This window comes from Urocampus carinirostris, chromosome 1, assembly GCF_059441175.1.
Source record: "Urocampus carinirostris isolate Australia breed hairy pipefish chromosome 1, RoL_Ucar_1.0, whole genome shotgun sequence".
Taxonomy (NCBI): domain Eukaryota; kingdom Metazoa; phylum Chordata; class Actinopteri; order Syngnathiformes; family Syngnathidae; genus Urocampus; species Urocampus carinirostris.
In genome coordinates this window covers 41466955-41486617 of record NC_142349.1, presented here as the reverse complement: position 1 = coordinate 41486617, position 19663 = coordinate 41466955, and the positions used below count along the sequence as shown (strand labels likewise).

Below are 19663 nucleotides of genomic sequence, written 5' to 3'. Positions count from 1 at the left end.
TGACATTTTTGTTTTTTTAATTGCATTACAGAAAATAAAGAACTTTATCACAATATTCTAATTTTCTGAGACAGTCCTGTGTATATATATATATATATATATATATATATATATACATACAGAGAGAGAGAGAGAGAAAGAGAGAAAGAGATTTAAACCCATTTTTTATGAGCAAAAAAAAGCATGTTCTACTTGTTTAGTATTACAGTACTTCTCTGATTCAACATACAAACCAAGAGTTAATGAATTTGGTTTAATGTGTATCGACAGTGCCTAGTGAAAGTATTGCCCCAGAAATAATTATTTGTCTTAAGTGCGACATTTCAGGCTCTAAACTTGAAGCTAAGAAATAAAATATTTCCAAGAATCAACAACAAATGAGAGTGGAACCAAATTATTTACACGTTTTATATTATATTTACAAAAAAAAAAATGCAAAACGTAGACGTTGGGAAAAATATTAGCCCTGTGTTCTCTCTGCTCACCAACTGACTCCATAAGTTCTCCGATTACTTCTGGATGATCCAATGTCGACCTGAATTACTGACAAGCAGAGTGCACCTGTGTGTCATTACGTGCCAGTAATAGAGCGTGAAGAAAATATAAAACCACTACAAACCTACCAAGACCTGGCGGCCCCTTTAAACCTCCGACCCAAACAAGGAGAAAGCTAATTATAAATGATCAAATTTAGTCACCTGCAGGCATACATAGCTGAGGTGGTACAATCTGTGCATAAGACAACTATTAGTCGTACTCTGCATTCATCTGCCCTTAATGGAAGAGTAGCAAGAAGAAAGCCCTCTCTGAAAGAATACCATAAAAAAGGCTTGTTTGGCTTTTGCAAGAAGCCAAATTGAATGTGGAAATAAAATGTGGAACAAGGTGCTCTAATCAAAAAACACCCAAATGGAACTTTTTGAATTACGTTTGGCGTAAGAGTAACAATGCACATCACCCTTTAAACACCAACCCCACTGTGGAACATGGTGGTGGCAGCATCATGCTCTGGGTTTGCTTTTCTTCGGGCAAGGACTGGAAAGATCGTTGGAGTAGACGGGAGGATGGATGGGGCCAAATACTGGCAGAAAATTGTTGGAGATCTGAGAATGGGACGCAGGTTGACTTTCCAACAGGACAACGACCCTAAACATAAAACTAATTCTACAATGGAATGGTTAAAATATAACAATACAAAAGTGTTAGAATAACCTAGCCAAACTCCAGACTTCAATCCTATGGAAAATTCTGTGGCCAAATGATTACCATCAAACCTTAAGGGACTTGAGCTGTCCTGTAAGAAAAATGGGCAAATATTTCAGTTTGAAGATGTGCAAAACTTAAAGCGACATACACCAAAAGACTTTGGCTTTGATCGTAGCAAAAGGAGGTTATTCAAAGTATTTACTCAATATCTTTGCATTTTTGTTTACTTTATTTATGAGTTGGCACAATATAAAATTTTAAATGAATTTTGTTTCTTTTCACGATTGTGTCTCACATGTCGTTCATCCTGGAAATTATTTTTTTTATCTATACGTTTGAAGCCTGAAATGTGGCATTGTGTCAAAAAATGTCATGATAATGACGGGAGTGAATCCATCCAATCGACCTCTTTAATGGGGATAAAAAAAAATTTTTAAATCAGTGACGGGCCAGGATAAAGGATAGAGTGAAACAAGAGACGCGTGTTAATGAATGAGCGTCTGTCTGTGCTTAAAAAAGAGACGGCAACCTCACCACGCTTCTTATTTCTCATCCAACTCAACCACCCAAAGACACAAGTATGAGTGAACTTGTGAATTATAAACAACATATCACATTTGAATGTTTATTTTCTTACTTTATGTCCGGATATGGCATTTCTCAGAGTCATCTATTTTTAAATCCACGGGGATGTTTCCATAGCGATTCCGGGGATGTTGCCAAGCAACAGCATCACAGAAGACGTGAATGAACGTCGACGAGCACTGAGCACTTTTCTCTCAGTCAATGGACACGCCACTTTAGTCTTTTCCCCCAACCCCCTCCTATTCTTTTGTTATTGTGAATGTTTTGGCTGCAATTGCTCACACCAACTTTTACACAAGGCTGTTTAACAGCTTGGTAACAATCACAGCAGGAAGCACTATGATTCCTTAAGATTCATGTTTTAACTTTTTTTCTTATTTAGGTTTTCTCAGCACTACATTTGCCATGTAAGCCAGGACAGAGCTAAATTTTGGATTGAATTGAGAATGAGCCCTGAATTTCCGTTCAAGTTTAACCTGTAAAGTACTCAAGTGGATTGTATCCTATGATAATTATTCATGGTTCACTGAGGGAGGAAGAGTGCACTGATGGCTAGTTATCGAAAGGGTGAAATGGGGACGAGGGGCACTTGGGGCTTTGGGTCACCATGAACACTTACCTGCTGTTAACTCTGCAAAATCCAGATGTTGGTATATACCTAAATGCAATGACGTTGTTTCATTTCAATAATTTCAAATAAGATGTATTGCTAAGCAGTCTACCATTACGGAAATGCATTTTTAATGTGTGTCCCTGTACATCCATTTGAAAGAAAAATGAATGCTAGACTCGTGTTCAATGATACAGTGAATTTCCTTCTCTCTTTGAATGTACATTGTGTATTAACAACGAAGGGCAGTCTTCCTTATTGCTGTTTAATCTCATTGCTAGTACCATGCAGTCTTATGTGTCAAGGAGAGTTAATGCAATATGTGGTTTTATATTTTGACTTCAAGTCAAGTCAAAATTATTTGTATAGCCCTTTATTACAAAATGTCTCAAAGGACTGCACAGGTTACAATTACACCATCCCCTGATCTTAAACCAACATGCGGGCAAGGAAAAACTCAAAACCTCAGCACGAGGAAAATAAAAATCCTTTAGAAGGGTCCTCACAAGTGGTAATCTCCCCTTCCAGGATGACCAAAGTGCAATATTTTTTGCATTGGGAAACAGTACACACATCATAGTGAACATCAATAGAATAAAACGATAGGTAATACAAGACGCAGATACAGCTAAAGTGCTGTAAACAAATATATTTTTTATGAGGATTTTTTACCTCTTCTTAGTGCTAAAAAAATAACCTTCATTTGTGAATAAAACAATATTTTATGAGCTCTCTCTACCAGAGACCAGCACCTATCACCTCCCTGCTCTGTCACTGCACCCTGATCTGTTCCACCTGTCTGTTCTCCTTTACCAAAAGCTGTTCTGAATTCCTTACCAATCAAGCTCTGAATTAAAAGGCCTGTCTTACAGCTTACCTTTGTCAGATCTTTTGAAAAGCCTACACCCGGAACCTGTTTGTCTGTTCTTCTCTCTCTCTGAACCTGGACCTGTTTGACACTTTTGCCTTCTCTTCTGCCCTGGTCTTACAGACTCGCGTTTTACCTATTCCAAGACCTGCCACACCAACCTTGCTGCTGGGTTTCCTCTTCGTTCCATCCTTAAAGGTAGTCCCAAATCTCCACTTCAAGATTTTGTCTTCACTCCGAGACCCTCTCTTCTGTTTCCCCATTCCTAAATAAACTTTCTTCATGCAACATAATTGTGGTCCTCGTCTGTCTGATCCATGACACAATATTGATTTGAATAAAAAGCAAACATACAAGAAATATCATATAAGTGGCATTTTTTTTTCCCTAAATACTCGTGGGTTAAGAAATTTGTATTTATTTTACATAAAATGAGCCTCACCTTGAGGGAAATGATATGATTGTCCGCCAAAAACAAAAACCTTGAAAAAGGCTGGGCAAAAAAATGAAAAAATAAAAATAAAAACGGCGCAGTTTGGTCATTTTGATGCTCTGTAGTTCAAAATATTTCTTGTGCGTTGAAGCAGTCGTTATCAGTTTTACTACACAATACAGCAACATCTAATGTTCTAATATTATACAGTCTCCCTTTGAAGGAAAAGTGTAGACAGATTTACGCTATCTACAAGTTAATCCACTGGTAAATGTAATAATGTTGCAACAAGAAACACACTCCTATACATCAATATCCTTTTTTTCTTTTTTTTTCATTATTGATGGATAAACCCACAGTTATGATGTGTTTCAGCACCTTCTTCAAACTACAACAGATGTTGCAAGTCATGTCACACACGACACCAAGAGCACCGCTTTCACCAATTCAGGCGTTCATTTGCTTTGCTTGTGATAGCTCTTATCAGTTTCTCCTACTAGCTGTTTAGGTTTCCTTCTACATCCGGGAAACATGCATGCCAGGTGTGATTGTCAGGTCCAGAATTTCCCTAAGTGTGAATGAGCATGCGATTTTTTTGTCTCCGTGTGTCTTGTGAGAGTGGGGCAATTAGTTTGGGATTTCTCCTGCCCACTGCCCAAAGAGGGCTGGGATGGGCTTAAGCAACCCTGTGATCCTAGTGAGGATAAGGCTTCCAGAAGATGGATGGACCAACGTCATTTCCTTTAGCCATTGCTTCCGAAATGTCACGAGTGTTTTGCTTTGTCTCCGTGATTCCTAGATCTACTATTGCAGTCAATAGCTAAAAACAGACATGTTGTTCTACATTTAGAATAACAAAGTATCTTTAGAAATGGAGCAACGCGTACAAAGGCATAATCAAGTCATCAAAATCACAAATACCAGTGTCTTGCAGTCCTGCTAAGAGTATTTGACATATATAACGGAACTTAAATGATGCACATGCCTGTGAGCACTGATGGGAAAAGTGAAGGATCTTTTCAGCACTCGCATTGCTGTTTTACAATATTTCTGTAGGGAAAACTCAAAAATATTTAGCTTGTCCTGTATGATTTTTAGTCACTCGGGGTTGACAGGTATGCGCTCACCCCTTTTTTTTAAATCAAGATCATTCTTTACTTGCCACTCACACCATCTCTTGCCTATTGAGCTGCTTACGCGCTCATTCCAAATAATAATTTATAATACTTGGTGGCTTGTAAAGTCAGTCTTGTATATATAATGTGTGTACTTTAAAATGGTTGTAGTCTATGATCAGTCAATGGATGTCACAGAATTTCTTACTGTATACCTCAAAGGTCGAATTGTGTAATATTTGCCCACTAAATGGCACTGTGTTGTCTGGTAGGAGTGAGGGCCAGTGAAACAAGGCACAGCGTGGCAGCAGGATGCCGGAAAAACATGACGCCGATCCAAGAAGGGATTCAAATTTCTTGACCTGTGCTTTTTTATAAAAATTAACATTGGTATGATAGTTCATGTATTTTTGCCCAGTATTCAAATAAATGTTTTTATTTTTACTGGATGAAAGGATTTTGTCCCACTTGGAGGCACCAAATATCACACACTGTCCCTTTAAATAATATTAAGAATTTTACAGTAGGCACATAAAAAGAGGTGCAGTTCATTAATTTTGTATATTGTCCTTTCTAAAATTCTTACCATAGAAATTAATGTCTTGTATTTTCTCATTTATAAAACACCAAGAATGCCAAAATGAGTGGTGGGAAACATTTGGCATACAACTGTATATAACAAACCAATTTAAATACCGTTTATTGTTATATGACAAACTATTCTGTGTTATGAGTCATTTTTTTACAAGAGAACAAACCATGACCTACAAGTAGTGATAGGAAGCTTTTGCTGGGTGAGTGTAAAAATAACAGATAAATTGCTGTGACAGTTTGGCACTTTGTAGTCTGTCTGAGTGGCATCTGAGTCAATTAAAGCAAAAACACAACATGGGTGGAAATAGCTCAAATGGGGGTTTGGGGTTTTTAAGGGTTATTGTTCTAATAGCTCAAATAACTGAGTATCTCAGACAAAAGTACTGTTATACTTGAGACTGTATGAGGAGAAAGCTCTATAACAAAGATGTCAAACACATTTTAGCTCAGGGTCCACATGATAGAAAATCAATTCACACCGGCTGGCGGTTAACGGTTGGAATAGTGTCCGTTTAATATGTGGTGTGTTAAACAGTCGAATGCAAATTGTTTACTTTTATCCTTGACAATAAGAATTGTTTTCTGAGTATTGGAGGGATTTAATAAAAATAGTTTACTAAGTAGCCAGTTCTGTTTCACATCATTAATGTGTGTCTTTGAACGACACATGATTATCATTTGTACTTTGATACAGAGTATGTCCTTTTATTCACATGTGTTACTATAGAGTTGAGAGTTAAAAGCGTAATAGTGGATGAGTGTGAACTTTTGGTTATTTTATTCAATACCAGTAATATATTAACACTTGTCAAATTCTACAAAGGGATTTTTGATATTTTGTTTATGGCCACTTTGTTTGGATATTTGATTTGTCTGTGGATAATGTTCTTTATTGATTATTGTACATAAAATCAGATCAGCGATTGGAGACAACAAGAGTGGGTTCAACAGCCTCATTTCAGCACGCACTTTCTTTATTATACAGAAACCCCGTGGGTAAGGTCCAGGCCACTTAAAATCAATATTGTTGTTCGGTAATCTGGGAACTATTCCATCCATCCATTATCTGCACCGCTTATCCTCAGTAGGGTCGCGGGGTGCTGGAGCCCATCCCAGCTATCTACGGGCAGTGGGCTGGGGACACCCTGAACTGGTTGCCAGCCAGTCGCAGGGCACACAGAGAGAGACAACTCACTCGCTCATTTACACCTAGGGACAATTTGGATCGGCCAATTAAACTGACATGTGGGAGGAAGCGGGAGTGCCCGGAGGAAACCCATGCAAGCATGGGGAAAACATGCAAACTCCACACAGGAAGGTTTGGGGACCCATACAATTGTTGTTATTTCTTGTTCAAAGCTCTAATCATTAGTTATGTGCACCCGTGTCAGTTCTTCATATATTTTTTTAACTGTGACAAATGAGCAAAAGCAGTGTTATGCGGTCCACCCCTGACAAACCACTGAAGCTCTGAATAAAAGATCTCCCAAAAATCTAAAGTACCAGAGGAAATCGTGCGCCACACTCTTGATGCTTTTCCACTCCTAATGTGTGCTCAAAGACACTTTAAATTTTCTTGAAGTTAACAATCGAACCCAGAAGGTTCGAAGCGAGACGACCACTTATTCCACTTGTGCTACAGCACCCCAAAAGCGCAACAAAACCGTGTTGCGTGCGTAAAGCGCAACGTGGAACATGCCCACCATGGGGAAAAAAGTATCAGCGTGCTTCAGACTCACCTTCGATACAGCAAATCCTCCATAGCCCCGAATGCGTTAGGTCCCCTTTTCTGCTCCTGGGCGGCGGCTGAGACTCATCGGCGGTGGCGTTGGTTCCGTTACAGATGTACGCACGCGAGTAGAGCCAGTAGTCCGTTCCAATGGCGATGGTCATCAGGCTGAAAGCGGCAAAAGCCCCTGCAGTGGCCAAGAGCGTCTGAACTCCGCGCTCAAACCAAGACATGCTTCCTCATGCTAGACGTTAAAAACACAGTACGGTTTTGTATACGGTACACGAAACGGTCTGGACGTTGTGCGCGCACCGGAGCGCGTTGATGCGCGAGCCCCGTGCGCCTACTTGTTGAGGCCGACGCCGGCTAACTTCTTTGCCTCTGAAGCGTCAGACTTCCTCAAAGCAGCCCTACGTAAAAACTGCCTCCTTTCCTCCCCTATACCTCATTTATCTAACAGTACCCACATGACGACTCCAGTGTTGCGCATATCAATATCTTTCAAATGAGACCCCACCCTCATCAAAAATGAACCAATGGAAGGGAGCAACCAGGGGAAGCAATCTGTGATTGTCGAAGGTGGTACAGGTACCGGTAGTTACAAATTGTTTGTCTCGTTTGGGGAAATATTGCTAGAAAACTTGGTTAGAATCAGTTTGAAATACTGTATTTTAAAATAAATGTTCTCCGTCAATTTATACCGTCTTGGATTACTGGGGTTTACAGGAAAAACTACATAAAACAGTTGCTCACTTGGGACTCTGGAGTCTTGCGATTAGAGACTTCAAAGAGACAGTGTGTATTATTCATACCTTTAAACTTATATGTTTTTCCCATCTTTTATATTTTTGGATCATCGAAAGTTGTGTGCGCCGTGGAATTTTTTGTTGCTGTCAGACCAAACTCGCCTTGCCCATTTGCCTTGAATCTGGATCCTCTCGGTCACTTGTGGCACTCGACAACGTTCTGGTCGAGTGCTAATATTGTCGTGGTATTCTACAATGTGTCTTGCTTTGAGTATATAGGTGCCGCTTTGTGTTTGTAAGAGTTATCCATGCAGGCGTGGACCCAAACGCAGGGAAGTCGGAACAGCGGCAGGTATACTCAAAAAAGGATAGTATTTATTACAGAGCCAGGAACAACAACAAAAAAAACCAAGGTCTTAAAACACCCAGAAACATGTCAAAAACATAAACAAAAAAAAACTTACATCATAACAAAAGGCAGGATAAACGTGGCATGAAAATAGCCATTACCCGGCCCCGTGTCAAACAATCATTACAAAAGGGTCGGGGTAATCACTGTCAGGTCTGTGGAGATTGGGAACAGGTGTCTCCAGTTCCAGACCCGGTTGGCACCTTAAGGAGGAAGATAGTGTACCAGATCCTGACCCTATCCGCCAAAAAATGTTGACGGGGCGGTGCATCGTTTAAGGTATCCTTAAAAAGATGAAAGTTAAAAAAATTCTCTATCAAGTATGTGTTAACAATGAATGCCCATCCGAATTCACTTATGTTTTATTTTCCAATGTGCCTATCTTTATCTTACTTTTAGCAGAGCTGATCAGGGTTTGGACGAATGGGGGCTGGGGGTAATGCTGAAGAGGGATGTGATGCTCGTCCCCGCAGGGTTTTTTTTTTAAATTCCTGTTTATTATTGAGCATGAAAATGGTGAACGTGAGAAAAGACCTGCATCAAATGCAGTCCAAACGCTGACCCGAACCCCAAGAAAGATAGAAAAGAAGAGTTTATTCAAGCGTGTCTAACAAATGTACGTACTTGCACATACGTCATGAACAAGCTGGCTAAGGCGGCGATGATGATACAAGCCAGGAGATGGCAGCAGAGAATAGGTGTCGGGAGTAATGCTGGAGGGTGAAGTCATGTTCTTACCTGCAGGTTTTTCTTCTCATTTCTTTTTGTCTATAGCAGGAAAATGGTGAAAGTAAGAAAAGACCTGCTTCTAGTACAGACCAAATGCGGACTCAAACGCCAAGGAAGATAAAAAAAGATGAGTTTATGCAGGTGTGCCTAAGAAATGTACGTATTTCTAAACGCATCATGAACGAGCTGGCTAAGGCTGCAATGATGACGCAAGCCAGGAGATGGCGGCAGAGAGTAACAAAGTTCTAAATTCCGTAAAGCTCCTTAAATGAGGATAAATGACACCTGTTTAGCATGGAAAAACATTCAGTCATTACATCATCGAATATATGGAGATGCTGCCCCCTTTGGCCACAACGGGGGTTCATGAAGATAACTCGTTACTCATCACATCTGTACAGCTCTAGTATTAATTGTTCCATGCAAAAGTATTAATATTTCGCTATGAGCACTGCCTGTTTAACGTGTTGCTGCACCCTTTTGGTTCAAACCAGATTAAAGATTAAAGCTCCGCAGCAAAGGTTTTATTCTGCATCATCATTTAACTAAAATATCACAAGGTTAGAATGTGATTGTGGAAAAGAACACTGTAATATTGGAACACTAGATGTCACTGTATTGTGCCGAGCAACCAATAATTATTGCAACAAAGTACAAGGAAGAATACAAACTACGAAGACTCATAAGGACCAAAACACATAAAGTGGCTCCTCATTTTTTTGCCAGGATTTCGGTTTTCGGGGGCTCCCGTAACAGCAAGATGACGGACAATCATGTCAGTTCCCTGTAGGTGATCCTCGTGTTATGTAAAATAAATACAAATTTTAAAACCTACGAGAATTAAAAAAAATGCTAATTTATATAATAGTTCATTTATTTTGCTTATTTTTCAAATCAATATTGTTCTTTTTAATAAATTACGGTGTTTTTTACCACAAGGAGGTGCTCAATAATACATGATATCCCTTTAAAACATGTGAAATTCCATTTAATTTAAACAGCACTTGCGTCTGTTTCTGTGTCTTCAAACAACAGTATAAAACTTACCCTGAAAAAAACGAATATTTCATGCTGACACATAAAACTCCATTGTTCGTCCTATACCATGATAGGAAATTCTGCTGTTCATTTTTAGCCCTCTACCAACCAAAAATGCAATAAAGCATACGTTTAATGTTTCAGACCTTTGAGACCATCATATTAACACATTGTTTTCAAATTAAAGTACACGGTTATCAAATGGTGTCAAATGGTTTTAAGCAGAAATGATTATGCGTTTCTTGTCCTTATGGCAAGCCTTGTAGCAGCTGCTGCAAGAAATCACTGTGAATACCCAAATCACCAAAAGGTCCCTTCGGAATTGTCCATTGATAAGGAGCATGATGCTTGGGGGAGGTATTTCTAAACCGAGCTGGCGATTAATTACAAAAGTTCATTTTGATTGCCTACCTTCCTCCATTTTGAGCAGGGTGCGTCAGGCTACGGCCCACAGGCTCAATACGATGCTAAGAGAAGCATAAGAGAAAAAAAAAGAACAGAGGTAGAGCGCTTGTCTTGGGATCAAGAGATCGCAGGTTCGAATCCCGGCTCCTCCGTGTTACATGTCGAAGTGTTCTTGGGTAAGACACTGAACCCCTAATGCCCCCAATAAGCAGGGTAGCGCCTTGCATGGCTGCACGGCCGCTATTGGTGTGTGGGTGTGTGTGAATGGGTAAATGTGAAGCACATTGTAAAGCGCTTTGGGAAGTCTTCATTGACTTGAAAGCGCTATATAAATGCAGATCATTTTATTCAAACAATGAACTACAGTTTCAAATATGTCCATTGGATGTCGCCAAAGCCTGTATATGTTGACTTCCATCTATCAAAAATGGAACATTTGTGGAAACACCCATACAGTTGTTATATACATCATTAAGTTAACATATGTCTATTTTTGTGTTTAAATACTATATTTTTAAAGAGGTTTTGAGCCTTTAATCTGTACGAAAGCAAAGAACGTAACGCCATCGCCACAAAGTTGTTTTTTTTTAACAAACATAAGAAAGCCACAAGTGATGCAATACATATTGTACGATGTGATACTCAAAACAATCAACAAAATACTTTAGATAGATAGATAGATAGATAGATAGATACTTTGTTCATCCCCGAAGGGAAATTCACATTTCCAGCAGCATCCCTGAGCTGAGAACAATCGAGAACAATCGAAAATAACACGGGAGCTGCTGGAGTGGCTGCCATTCGTGACGGCGCCGGAAGAAAAGATTCAATTTGAATCATTTACAAACAAACAAACAATTGAATCATGTACAAACAAAATATTCATGTTTCAATAAGTGGAGTGTTAATAAAATATTTCTGATACTGATATAACCAGATAAAACTAATTTTAAGTTACCTGTCCAAATGAATGTTGTGCCATCTCACCTTTCCCACTCTCTCTCCTGCAGTTGATTTGCTGCTGCTCGCTCCTGAAACTAATACTTTATCCCCAATGATTAGGGTTAGGGTAAGTTTTAGTAATGTCACATGCCACTGGCTATCAATGACCAGGTGCAGCTTATATCTAAAGCGTGGGATAACGCTTTACACTGAAAAACAACGGCGACCAGATGATAAGGATGCTGTATCTGAATGAGATCAGTAGGCTTATCCTGCTACTGGTAACCATGGAAACCAGTACTATCTGATTCGTGTGGGGTAATTATCATTTTCTCCTACCATCATGACTATAGTGTTTATTTTCATACTTTTTGGCTTTTGTACAATTATTATTTCCTCACACACAAAAAACAGCTCGATTTTATTAGCACACTATCTCTTTAAGACAACTATTGTTGCGCTGTGTACGTAATAGAATTAGGTTATACAAATACACAACATTATGTTGATATTGAATGTAAGGCAAGTGAGTTAAAATACTGTCACAATATTGAAATCAAACGGAGAGTCAAACATAGAGCAAAATAGCATATGCTATCAAATACAATTAGGCTTAAGGAAAACAAACAAACAAACAAACAAAAACAGTTTTGTTCGAAATGAGTGCACGAAGAACAAAAAAAAACATTTTAAATTATGGAAGCCCGAGAGTGCCAAAATAGAATTCATGAAACGAACATTCAGTTAATCAAAACTACATTTTGAATGGAATACCTTTAGTGAAATATTTTATTCAAAACGTTATCACAATTCAATTAAAAATCATTCTTACATTCTAGTACAGCAGACTTTGCATCACAAAGAGATTTAAAAGGGACGTTTTGAATTTAAAACGTAGTTTGTTAGTAAACAGTATTTTAAAATACATCCATGACAATTACATCGAATTAAATTATTATAAAAAGTACCGTTAGGTTGTTCTAACATTTGAAAACTGTATGTAAGATCCAATTATGATGAAATGTTTTAAAAACCCCGATATTTGGATTATTTTGCACATTGTGACATAAATTTTGGATATTATTTTAATGCATAAAGAGAAAATATAAGTTTAAAAGTAATGGCCTAAATTGAAAGTGTTTTTAAAAACACATCATAAAGAGAACTTAGCATTGGGCTTGTTTTCAACAACACAATTCGTTTTTTGAACCTTTTTGACGGGTGTTCTAAAAATGTAACTAATAATAATAATTTATTTAAAAAATAAAACGTCAGCAAAATATTTTTACTAAACATTTTGATCATAGTTGAAGTTTTACTTTATTTTATTTTTTATAACAGGCCACTTTTCACAATAATGTCATTGGAAAGGGACGTTTTGAAACAAAAACACACTTGTTCAAAAATGTATTTTTAAATAGAACCATTGCAATCAAATCGAATTATAATTTGATGAAACTAAAACTTATTCTGTGCAATTCAATTATTATATTAAGCTGGAGGATTTCTACAGTTTTTACAAAATGGATGTTCGTTCTAGGCCTTTTTTTAATTGAATATTAATTGTATTAATTGAATCGTGACACTCTTGTGCCTCCATTTTGGATAGCATAAAACGTTAAGGTTGAGGTTGCGATGTATTAGCCTTTCCTAAGGATGGCGCTAGCGCAATGTTGTCAGCAGAGACCAAATCAGTGCGCATGCGCATTTGAAGGTTCACAACGGCGCGCTGCATGCGCAACACCACACTCAGCAGCCATTGGACGTAATCCCGTCCTCCACGCCTATCTGCTTCCGTTGCAACGAACCCACCCCTTTTTTGTACCTTTATGAGTATTTCTTCTCCGACAGTCGTTACTTTTACGTGTAATCACGATTACTAAATCGGATTACGACTTAAATAGCGTATTTTAAGTAGTATTTGGGTTCACTCGAGGCTCCCCAAATGGACCTGGTGCCCATCGTTAGTAGTGAAGGCTGTGGGGAGATCAAATCCGCCATACATTCGTGGCGTTATCGCCACCATTTCACGTACAAGGCAGAACAAGGGAAAAATATCATCGTGCAATGTAATCTATGCCTACCGAAGGTAAACCTGCTGTCCACGTCCAAGACATCCACATCAAATCTGAAGAAGCATTTGGATGTAAGTCGCGATTCCGTCGTGATTTTTTGAAACCATTGTTTTCAGTCGTTGATGATTAAAATAATTTCATTAGGACGCCATTGTTGTTGCATGCTCACTAACTCTTCGTGATCTGAGTGGACGGACAAGATCAACGAAGCCTTCTCCATTGGCGTCACATTAGCGAGCAAACATACACTTCAGACATGTATTAATTTTGACATTTTATTTTATATTTTTTTTCTTGACAGTCCGATATGTTCATGCAAAATGTTGTTATTCAACGGGATTTGCGTACTTCCATGCAAAAAGTAATATTCTCTGTTGCACCATCAGCAGTGCTAGCTACATAACTTTGTTTTATTTTGGCAATTGGGCTTTTCCTTTCACGATCTCGTTGAATTTGTAGCTAGTTGGCTCTCAATCTGCCCTGGTTCTCTTTTCGTCAGAAACAATCTGAGATAGTCAAGTATTTGTATTCATTAACGTCATGTTGTCATTAAAAAAATATTGGACTTATGAGTATGCTTTAAAACGTATTTTCATTCAATCATACTTCATAAAATTATTTTTTTCCCGATGATTTTAAAAGTAAATGTATTTTAATATCTTGTTTTTCTTTGCCCCTTTTAATGTAAATATTGCAAACAATAATCAGGGTTGGGTAGGGTTACTTTAACTTGTTTACATTCAATTACTTTTGGACTACTCCAATACCAAATATGCTAATAAAAGACAAAAGAAACTAAATATGAATAAAATTATGACTCCCAACACGTGGTAAGCTTTCTCTCCTGGCTTTAATCTCCGGCAAAACTTACATAAAATGCGACAGAAACAAAGTGAAAATAAATCCAAACAGCTTGCCAACATCATTTTTGCTGTTCCATTTATTCTGTTACTCCCCAAGCCTGCACAAAATTTAGCAAAATTTGGGCGGCAGTAGCTCAGGAGGTTAGAGCGATCGTTTTAGGATTAAGGGATCCCAGTTCGAATCCCGGCTTGTCCGTGTTACATGTCGAAGTGTCCTTGGGTAAGACACTGAACCCCCAATAAGCAGGATCCATAGCCTTACATGGCTGCACAGATCACGGCCGCTATTGGGAAATGTGAAGCACAATGTAAAGCGCTTTGGGAAGTCATTGACTTGAAAAGCGCTATATAAATGCAGATCATTTCATAGTAATTTTATTCATATTTAGTTTCTTTTGTCTTTTATTAGCATATTTGGTATTGGAGTAATCCAAAAGTAATTGAAAGTAATCCAGTTAAAGTTAAATCTTGCGACTCGTTTTGTTATTTGGGGCTACTAAATTTAATTGCTCAAAACTGTGAAAAATATATACGGTACACTGTGACTTGTTTTGAGATTTTTGCTTGCTCCTGTGTTATTACACTATTTATTATAACTTAGGCCAGTCTAAGCATTACGTTGTTAATATTTTTCACTTTTCATTCTGATAGCATACTATCTCTTTTAAATATTTGTAACATGATTACCATGTCTAATCTTGTTACATGCAATGTTTCACAACGTTGATATCAATGACAATAAAGACAATTTAACTGTGTTGATTCATAAAATGTGAATTGGTGGTGAAGGGAAGTCTTCTTTTATCAAAATTGAAATTACCTTTGTTTCATCCACCCAGTGAGTTGAAATGGAATTACTCGACAGTATTTATGATGACTAGATTTTTGGGATTGTAATTCAGTTATTAAGCGGCCAGTTCTGTCTGTGTCTTTATACTGACTGCCCAAATACTCAGTGACACTCACTAATTTTCTTGATTGTTTTCTGCTATAATGCCACATATCCCACATCTGAAAATCTGTCTTTCAGAGAGCACATGTGGGTTGCGATGCCAAGCCTGACCAAAAGCGAGGGAGGAAGAAGGAGTACAATGGTGAGGAAAGTGGCCACCGTCAGCTCAAAAAGATTAAAGAGGACATCCTCTCCAAATGCATGACCCAAGAGAAGATTGACAGCCTAATTTTCAACTACATCGTAGAGGACTGTCTGCCGTTTAATGTGCTGGAGCAACCCGGCTTCAAGAAACTGATTGTAGGCCTGACTGGGGGTCTCCATCCCATGGACAGGGTCACTTTATTTTCCAAAGTGGACCTCAGTTTCTCGAAGATGCGCGAAGAATTGATAGCCAAGTTGGCTGGCATTCAGTATGTGTGCACCACAGCCGACCTGTGGACCATCGCCAACAGCAGCTTCTTTGGCATGACGTGCCACTGGATTGATTGCAGCTCACTGGAGCGCAAGTCTGCGGCTCTCGGCTTCACCAGGATCCAGGGCCGGCTCACGTACGATTCAGTGGCCGCCAGGATTCATGACATCCACGTGTCATACGGCATCGAAAGCAAAGTTCAGACCACCGTCACAGACAACGCCAGCCCCTTCGTCAACATGTTTAAAGAATTTTCGCTAGACCCAACAGATTGCAACGACGACTCTGGGGTTTTTGAAAATGTCTGCGCCGTGCTAGAGGGCGAGCCGGAGCAGGACATGCTTCTGTTCTTGCCCACCATCCAACGCTGCGCGTCGTACACCTTGGAACAGATAATCTCGGAGGACTTTTGGCGGGCTGTGTCACAAGGACCCATGTGCCAGCTTTATTACAGCACAATGTCTAAGGTCTATGCCATTTGGACCAAATGCCACCACATTCTGGTTGGCATGGAAGTAGCTGAGGATATCAGGAAGATGCCGCTCTTCGTCCCCACCATCATTCGCTGGAACGTGGAGTACTGCGCCTTGCAGAAAATTGTCTCTCTCACGGAACGGGAACTGACTGAGCTCTCGGCCCGCCTGGACGTGACCCGGCTGCAGCCTGAGGAGATGGACTTTCTCAAAGATTACATCACAGTGTTTCACCCTCTTGCCTTTGCGCTGGACCTTTTCCAAGCAGAGCAGAAATGCTACCTGGGCCTGGTCATCCCTACTGTCCTGAGCCTAAAGAACAAGCTGAAGGAACACAAGGATTCCAGCAAGTACTTCAGCGACGTCATTGTTGCCATGGTGAGCGCCATCGAAGTGCGCTTCCGCTGTTTGTTTACCAGCGACGAGGCCAAGTTAGCCACAGCTACCACGCCTCAGTTTCGCCTGTGGTGGCTGGCGGCCTCAGAGCGGGAGGAAATGTGTTCTTTGCTGGCCACCGAGGCCTCCCAGGTGGATCACTGTGATGTGACCGAGGTCAACGCGACCCAAGACACGACCATCAAATCCGAAGACGATTTTTTCAGTTACAGCTCGCCCAAGCTTACATCTCACATCCAGGAGCGTGGGGTCACTGAGGAGATTCGCAAGTATATAGAAGGAACTGGAAAGAGCCTGGAGTGTTTGCAAGAATTCCCAAGGATCAAGCAGTTGTTCCTCAAGTACAATACCACCTTGCCATCCACCCTGCCCATTCAGAGGCTCTTCAGCCAGAAAGGAAACTTGGCCACCTCGCAAAGAAACTTCCTGAGTGACGACTACTTTGAACGCATTCAGCTACTGAGATACAACGCCAACATCTGCTCTGTGTTCAACAGCTAAACACATTTGCTTTGTCCGTGGGAAGAATGAACCTTTCTCGCAAGTTCACAATACACCGCGCTTCTTTTTATAGGGTCTGTTTGTTCTCTCTTCATTGTAGTTGGGTGAGAGGCCTTCAATCATTTCACATTTTTCAAATTTTAAATTCATCAATTGATAGTTTATTTTTATTGCATTTGTGTTTTGAATATTAACTAGAATGTGAAAATGGTTTTCCATCTGTCTTTGAAGAATACAGTAAAGCATTCATTCAAATTTACCCCCAAAAAACTTGTTTTTAAGGCCTGGTAACTAAAGTCAATTTGTTGATCATGGATCACGATTCTCACCCCTGTGCTGAAATACCTGGGAAAAAAGATTGACCAATTTTCTGGTTAAGGAAAACATCTGGAAATCAAGAAAAAATGCCAAGGTGTCCTGAAAAACACAAATTGTACATTTTCCTGGAAAATCATTCTTGTTTCCTTTGCAATTCCATCTGATATTGTCGCAAATAGAAACATTAAGTTGTAGTTGCCGCAGAATCGCATTACCCCGTGAGTCATCCAGGCACCAATGAGGAAGCAACTCTGGACAGCCTTCTCAACTCTTGACAGTCCCTGACCTGTTCTTGGGTCATGGCAAAATTGGAACCAGTCCATTCCTTAATGTTTTGGGCCCAGTTCTTTTTCAGTCTTCCTCTATCTTTGCCCCCTTATGGAGAATTATCTTGGTCAGTCCTGGTGGTCTTGTGACTATACCACTGAAGTTTCCGTCCGTGCAAAGTTGACAACAGTTCGTCGTTGGGTCCAATGTGCCCTTAATATTTTAAAATTTAAAGCCCCCAAAATTCCTTTCCACGCACTAATTTTACACTTACCTTTATGTCACAGCAAGTGTCGTAAATCACAGCTGTGTCCTGTTGCATTCCTAGACTTCTAAAAAATGTGGGATACTGTTGCAACACAAAGACATAAGCTTGCTTTCATGATGAATTATTGCACTGCTTAAATTGCGAGGATTGGGTCCTTTTTAGGTTAAGCATAGTCTCTTGGGAGTTGATTTTAAAACAGGATCAATAGTTGATTCCTGGGTAAGTGTTGCACTGATATTTGTCTGTGATTAAGAAAATACAAACCCCGAGAATGTAAATCTGATTTGATCAACATGCAGTATGTCAAAATGGTTTTATAATTAGTTATCCTTAAGGAACATTTGTGTGGTGTGTGAAATTGTGGTTAAAACTATTGAAACTGAACAGTTATGAAAAGGAAATTGCAGTAAAACACAAGATTCCCTACACCAAGTGAAAGCAAAATACATGATGCTCAATCATGTCAACTGATAGTTATCTAACTTGTCTATACTACATAACCAAGAAACCCATATTATTTGGAGGAATACAATGTAAAGCCTGATGTCTTTTTTAATATACTCTTCACGTGTAAAATACTCAAATGACAATCAGCCTTATGATAAAAAAAAAACCCTGAGATGAGTCAATACTGCTTTTGTTATTTTCAGCTGTTAAATGTTCTGTGTTTTATAAAATATTGCACAATACAAGACCTTTGTCTTTTTTTTTTTACTTACTGGAGGTTTGTATTTAAGGCCAAAGATGTTGCTTTAACATTGACTCCAAGAACCATTTTGAATTCTTTGAGAGAAGACAACTGAAGTTCCTGTTACCACCTGCCTTTTGTGTTCAACGCCCATCAAAGTGAGCATTCGGCTCGTTGCCTAGAAACTCGATTGTAATCGACACTGAATGACACACGCAGGGTTGGGTAGGGTTACTTTAACTTGATTACTTTCAATTACTTTTGGATTACGCCAATACCAAATATGCTAATACAAGACAAAAGACACTAAATATGAATAAAATTACTAAATTTTGTGCAGGCTTGGGATATATGGAACGGCAAAAGTGATGTTGGCAAGCCGTTTGGATTTATTTTCATTTTGTTTGTCGCATTTTATGTTAGTTTTGCCGGGGATCAAAGCCAGGAGGGAAAGCTTACCACATGTGAGTCATAATTTTATTCATCTCATCTCATTAGCTGTACCGCTTATCCTCATTAGGGTCGCGGGGGGGCTGGAGCCCATCCCAGCCATCTTCGGGCAGTAGTTTATTTTGTCTTTTATTAGCACATTTGGTATTGGAGTAATCCAAAAGTAATTGAAAGTAATCAAGTTAAAGTAACCCTACCCAACCCTGGACACACGTGCATGTTAACTTAAAATGTTGTTTATTCTGAATACTTCTCCGTGCACAAGAAAATCTAGCCAGCTCACAAAAATCAGGGCTCGAAATTGCTAATTCAGAAGCGAATTAAGTCAAAGTTACAGTGCATGAAGGTAAAAATACACGGGTTCCCCTGACGTTGTGTTCTAAATGCGGTGTTTTGAAGTCAAGGTCGAAGTAGAACGAAGTTGAATAAAGTCAGTAGTTTTTTGTGAACCGGCTTCTTCGGCTCGGCTCACTAAAAGGAACCGTCTCTTTCGGCTCTTCGGGTTGTTTTTGCTTCTTTCATCCCTATATGACCACATATTATGTAAAATTATGCACAAAATGACTTAAAGGAAGGGGGAATAGAAGA

The 19663-nt window shown here is 39.3% G+C and overlaps 2 protein-coding genes across 5 annotated transcripts in view; one reads left to right on the top strand and one right to left on the bottom strand.

The window, feature by feature from the left end:
* cacng4b (calcium voltage-gated channel auxiliary subunit gamma 4b) overlaps nucleotides 1–8330 on the bottom strand; it is a 34824-nt gene extending 26494 nt beyond the window's left edge. For 2 of the 3 annotated variants that reach the window (XM_088339391.1, XM_088339396.1), the window contains exon 1: nucleotides 7151–7583. In XM_088339391.1, the coding sequence (XP_088195517.1) occupies nucleotides 7151–7373 (223 nt within the window). In that variant the 5' untranslated portion in view covers nucleotides 7374–7583. Of the gene's footprint in view, nucleotides 1–7150; nucleotides 7584–7952 lie in introns of those variants that run through there. The other variant, XM_088339403.1, reaches the window with a different exon arrangement.
* Nucleotides 8331–8468: 138 nt separating this feature from the next.
* zbedx (zinc finger BED-type containing X) lies at nucleotides 8469–18631 on the top strand. Of its 2 annotated transcripts, none has more exons than XM_088339361.1 (2): nucleotides 8469–8574; nucleotides 15378–18631. In XM_088339361.1, the coding sequence occupies exon 2, from the start codon at nucleotides 15501–15503 to the stop codon at nucleotides 17082–17084; it is 1584 nt and encodes a 527-aa protein (XP_088195487.1). In that variant the 5' UTR covers nucleotides 8469–8574; nucleotides 15378–15500; the 3' UTR covers nucleotides 17085–18631. The 2 variants fall into 2 exon arrangements, with proteins under 2 accessions (XP_088195487.1, XP_088195480.1); XM_088339354.1 differs by lacking the exon at nucleotides 8469–8574 and adding an exon at nucleotides 13195–13555.
* Nucleotides 18632–19663: the final 1032 nt, after the last annotated feature.

Excerpts from the sequence above, each read along its gene's own strand:
- zbedx (XM_088339354.1), top strand. The coding sequence starts at position 13,355 with ATGGACCTGGTGCCCATCGTTAGTAGTGAAGGCTGTGGGGAGATCAAA. Across the intron at positions 13,556-15,377 it reads ATCTGAAGAAGCATTTGGAT|AGAGCACATGTGGGTTGCGA; the intron begins GTAAGTCGCGAT and ends TCTGTCTTTCAG.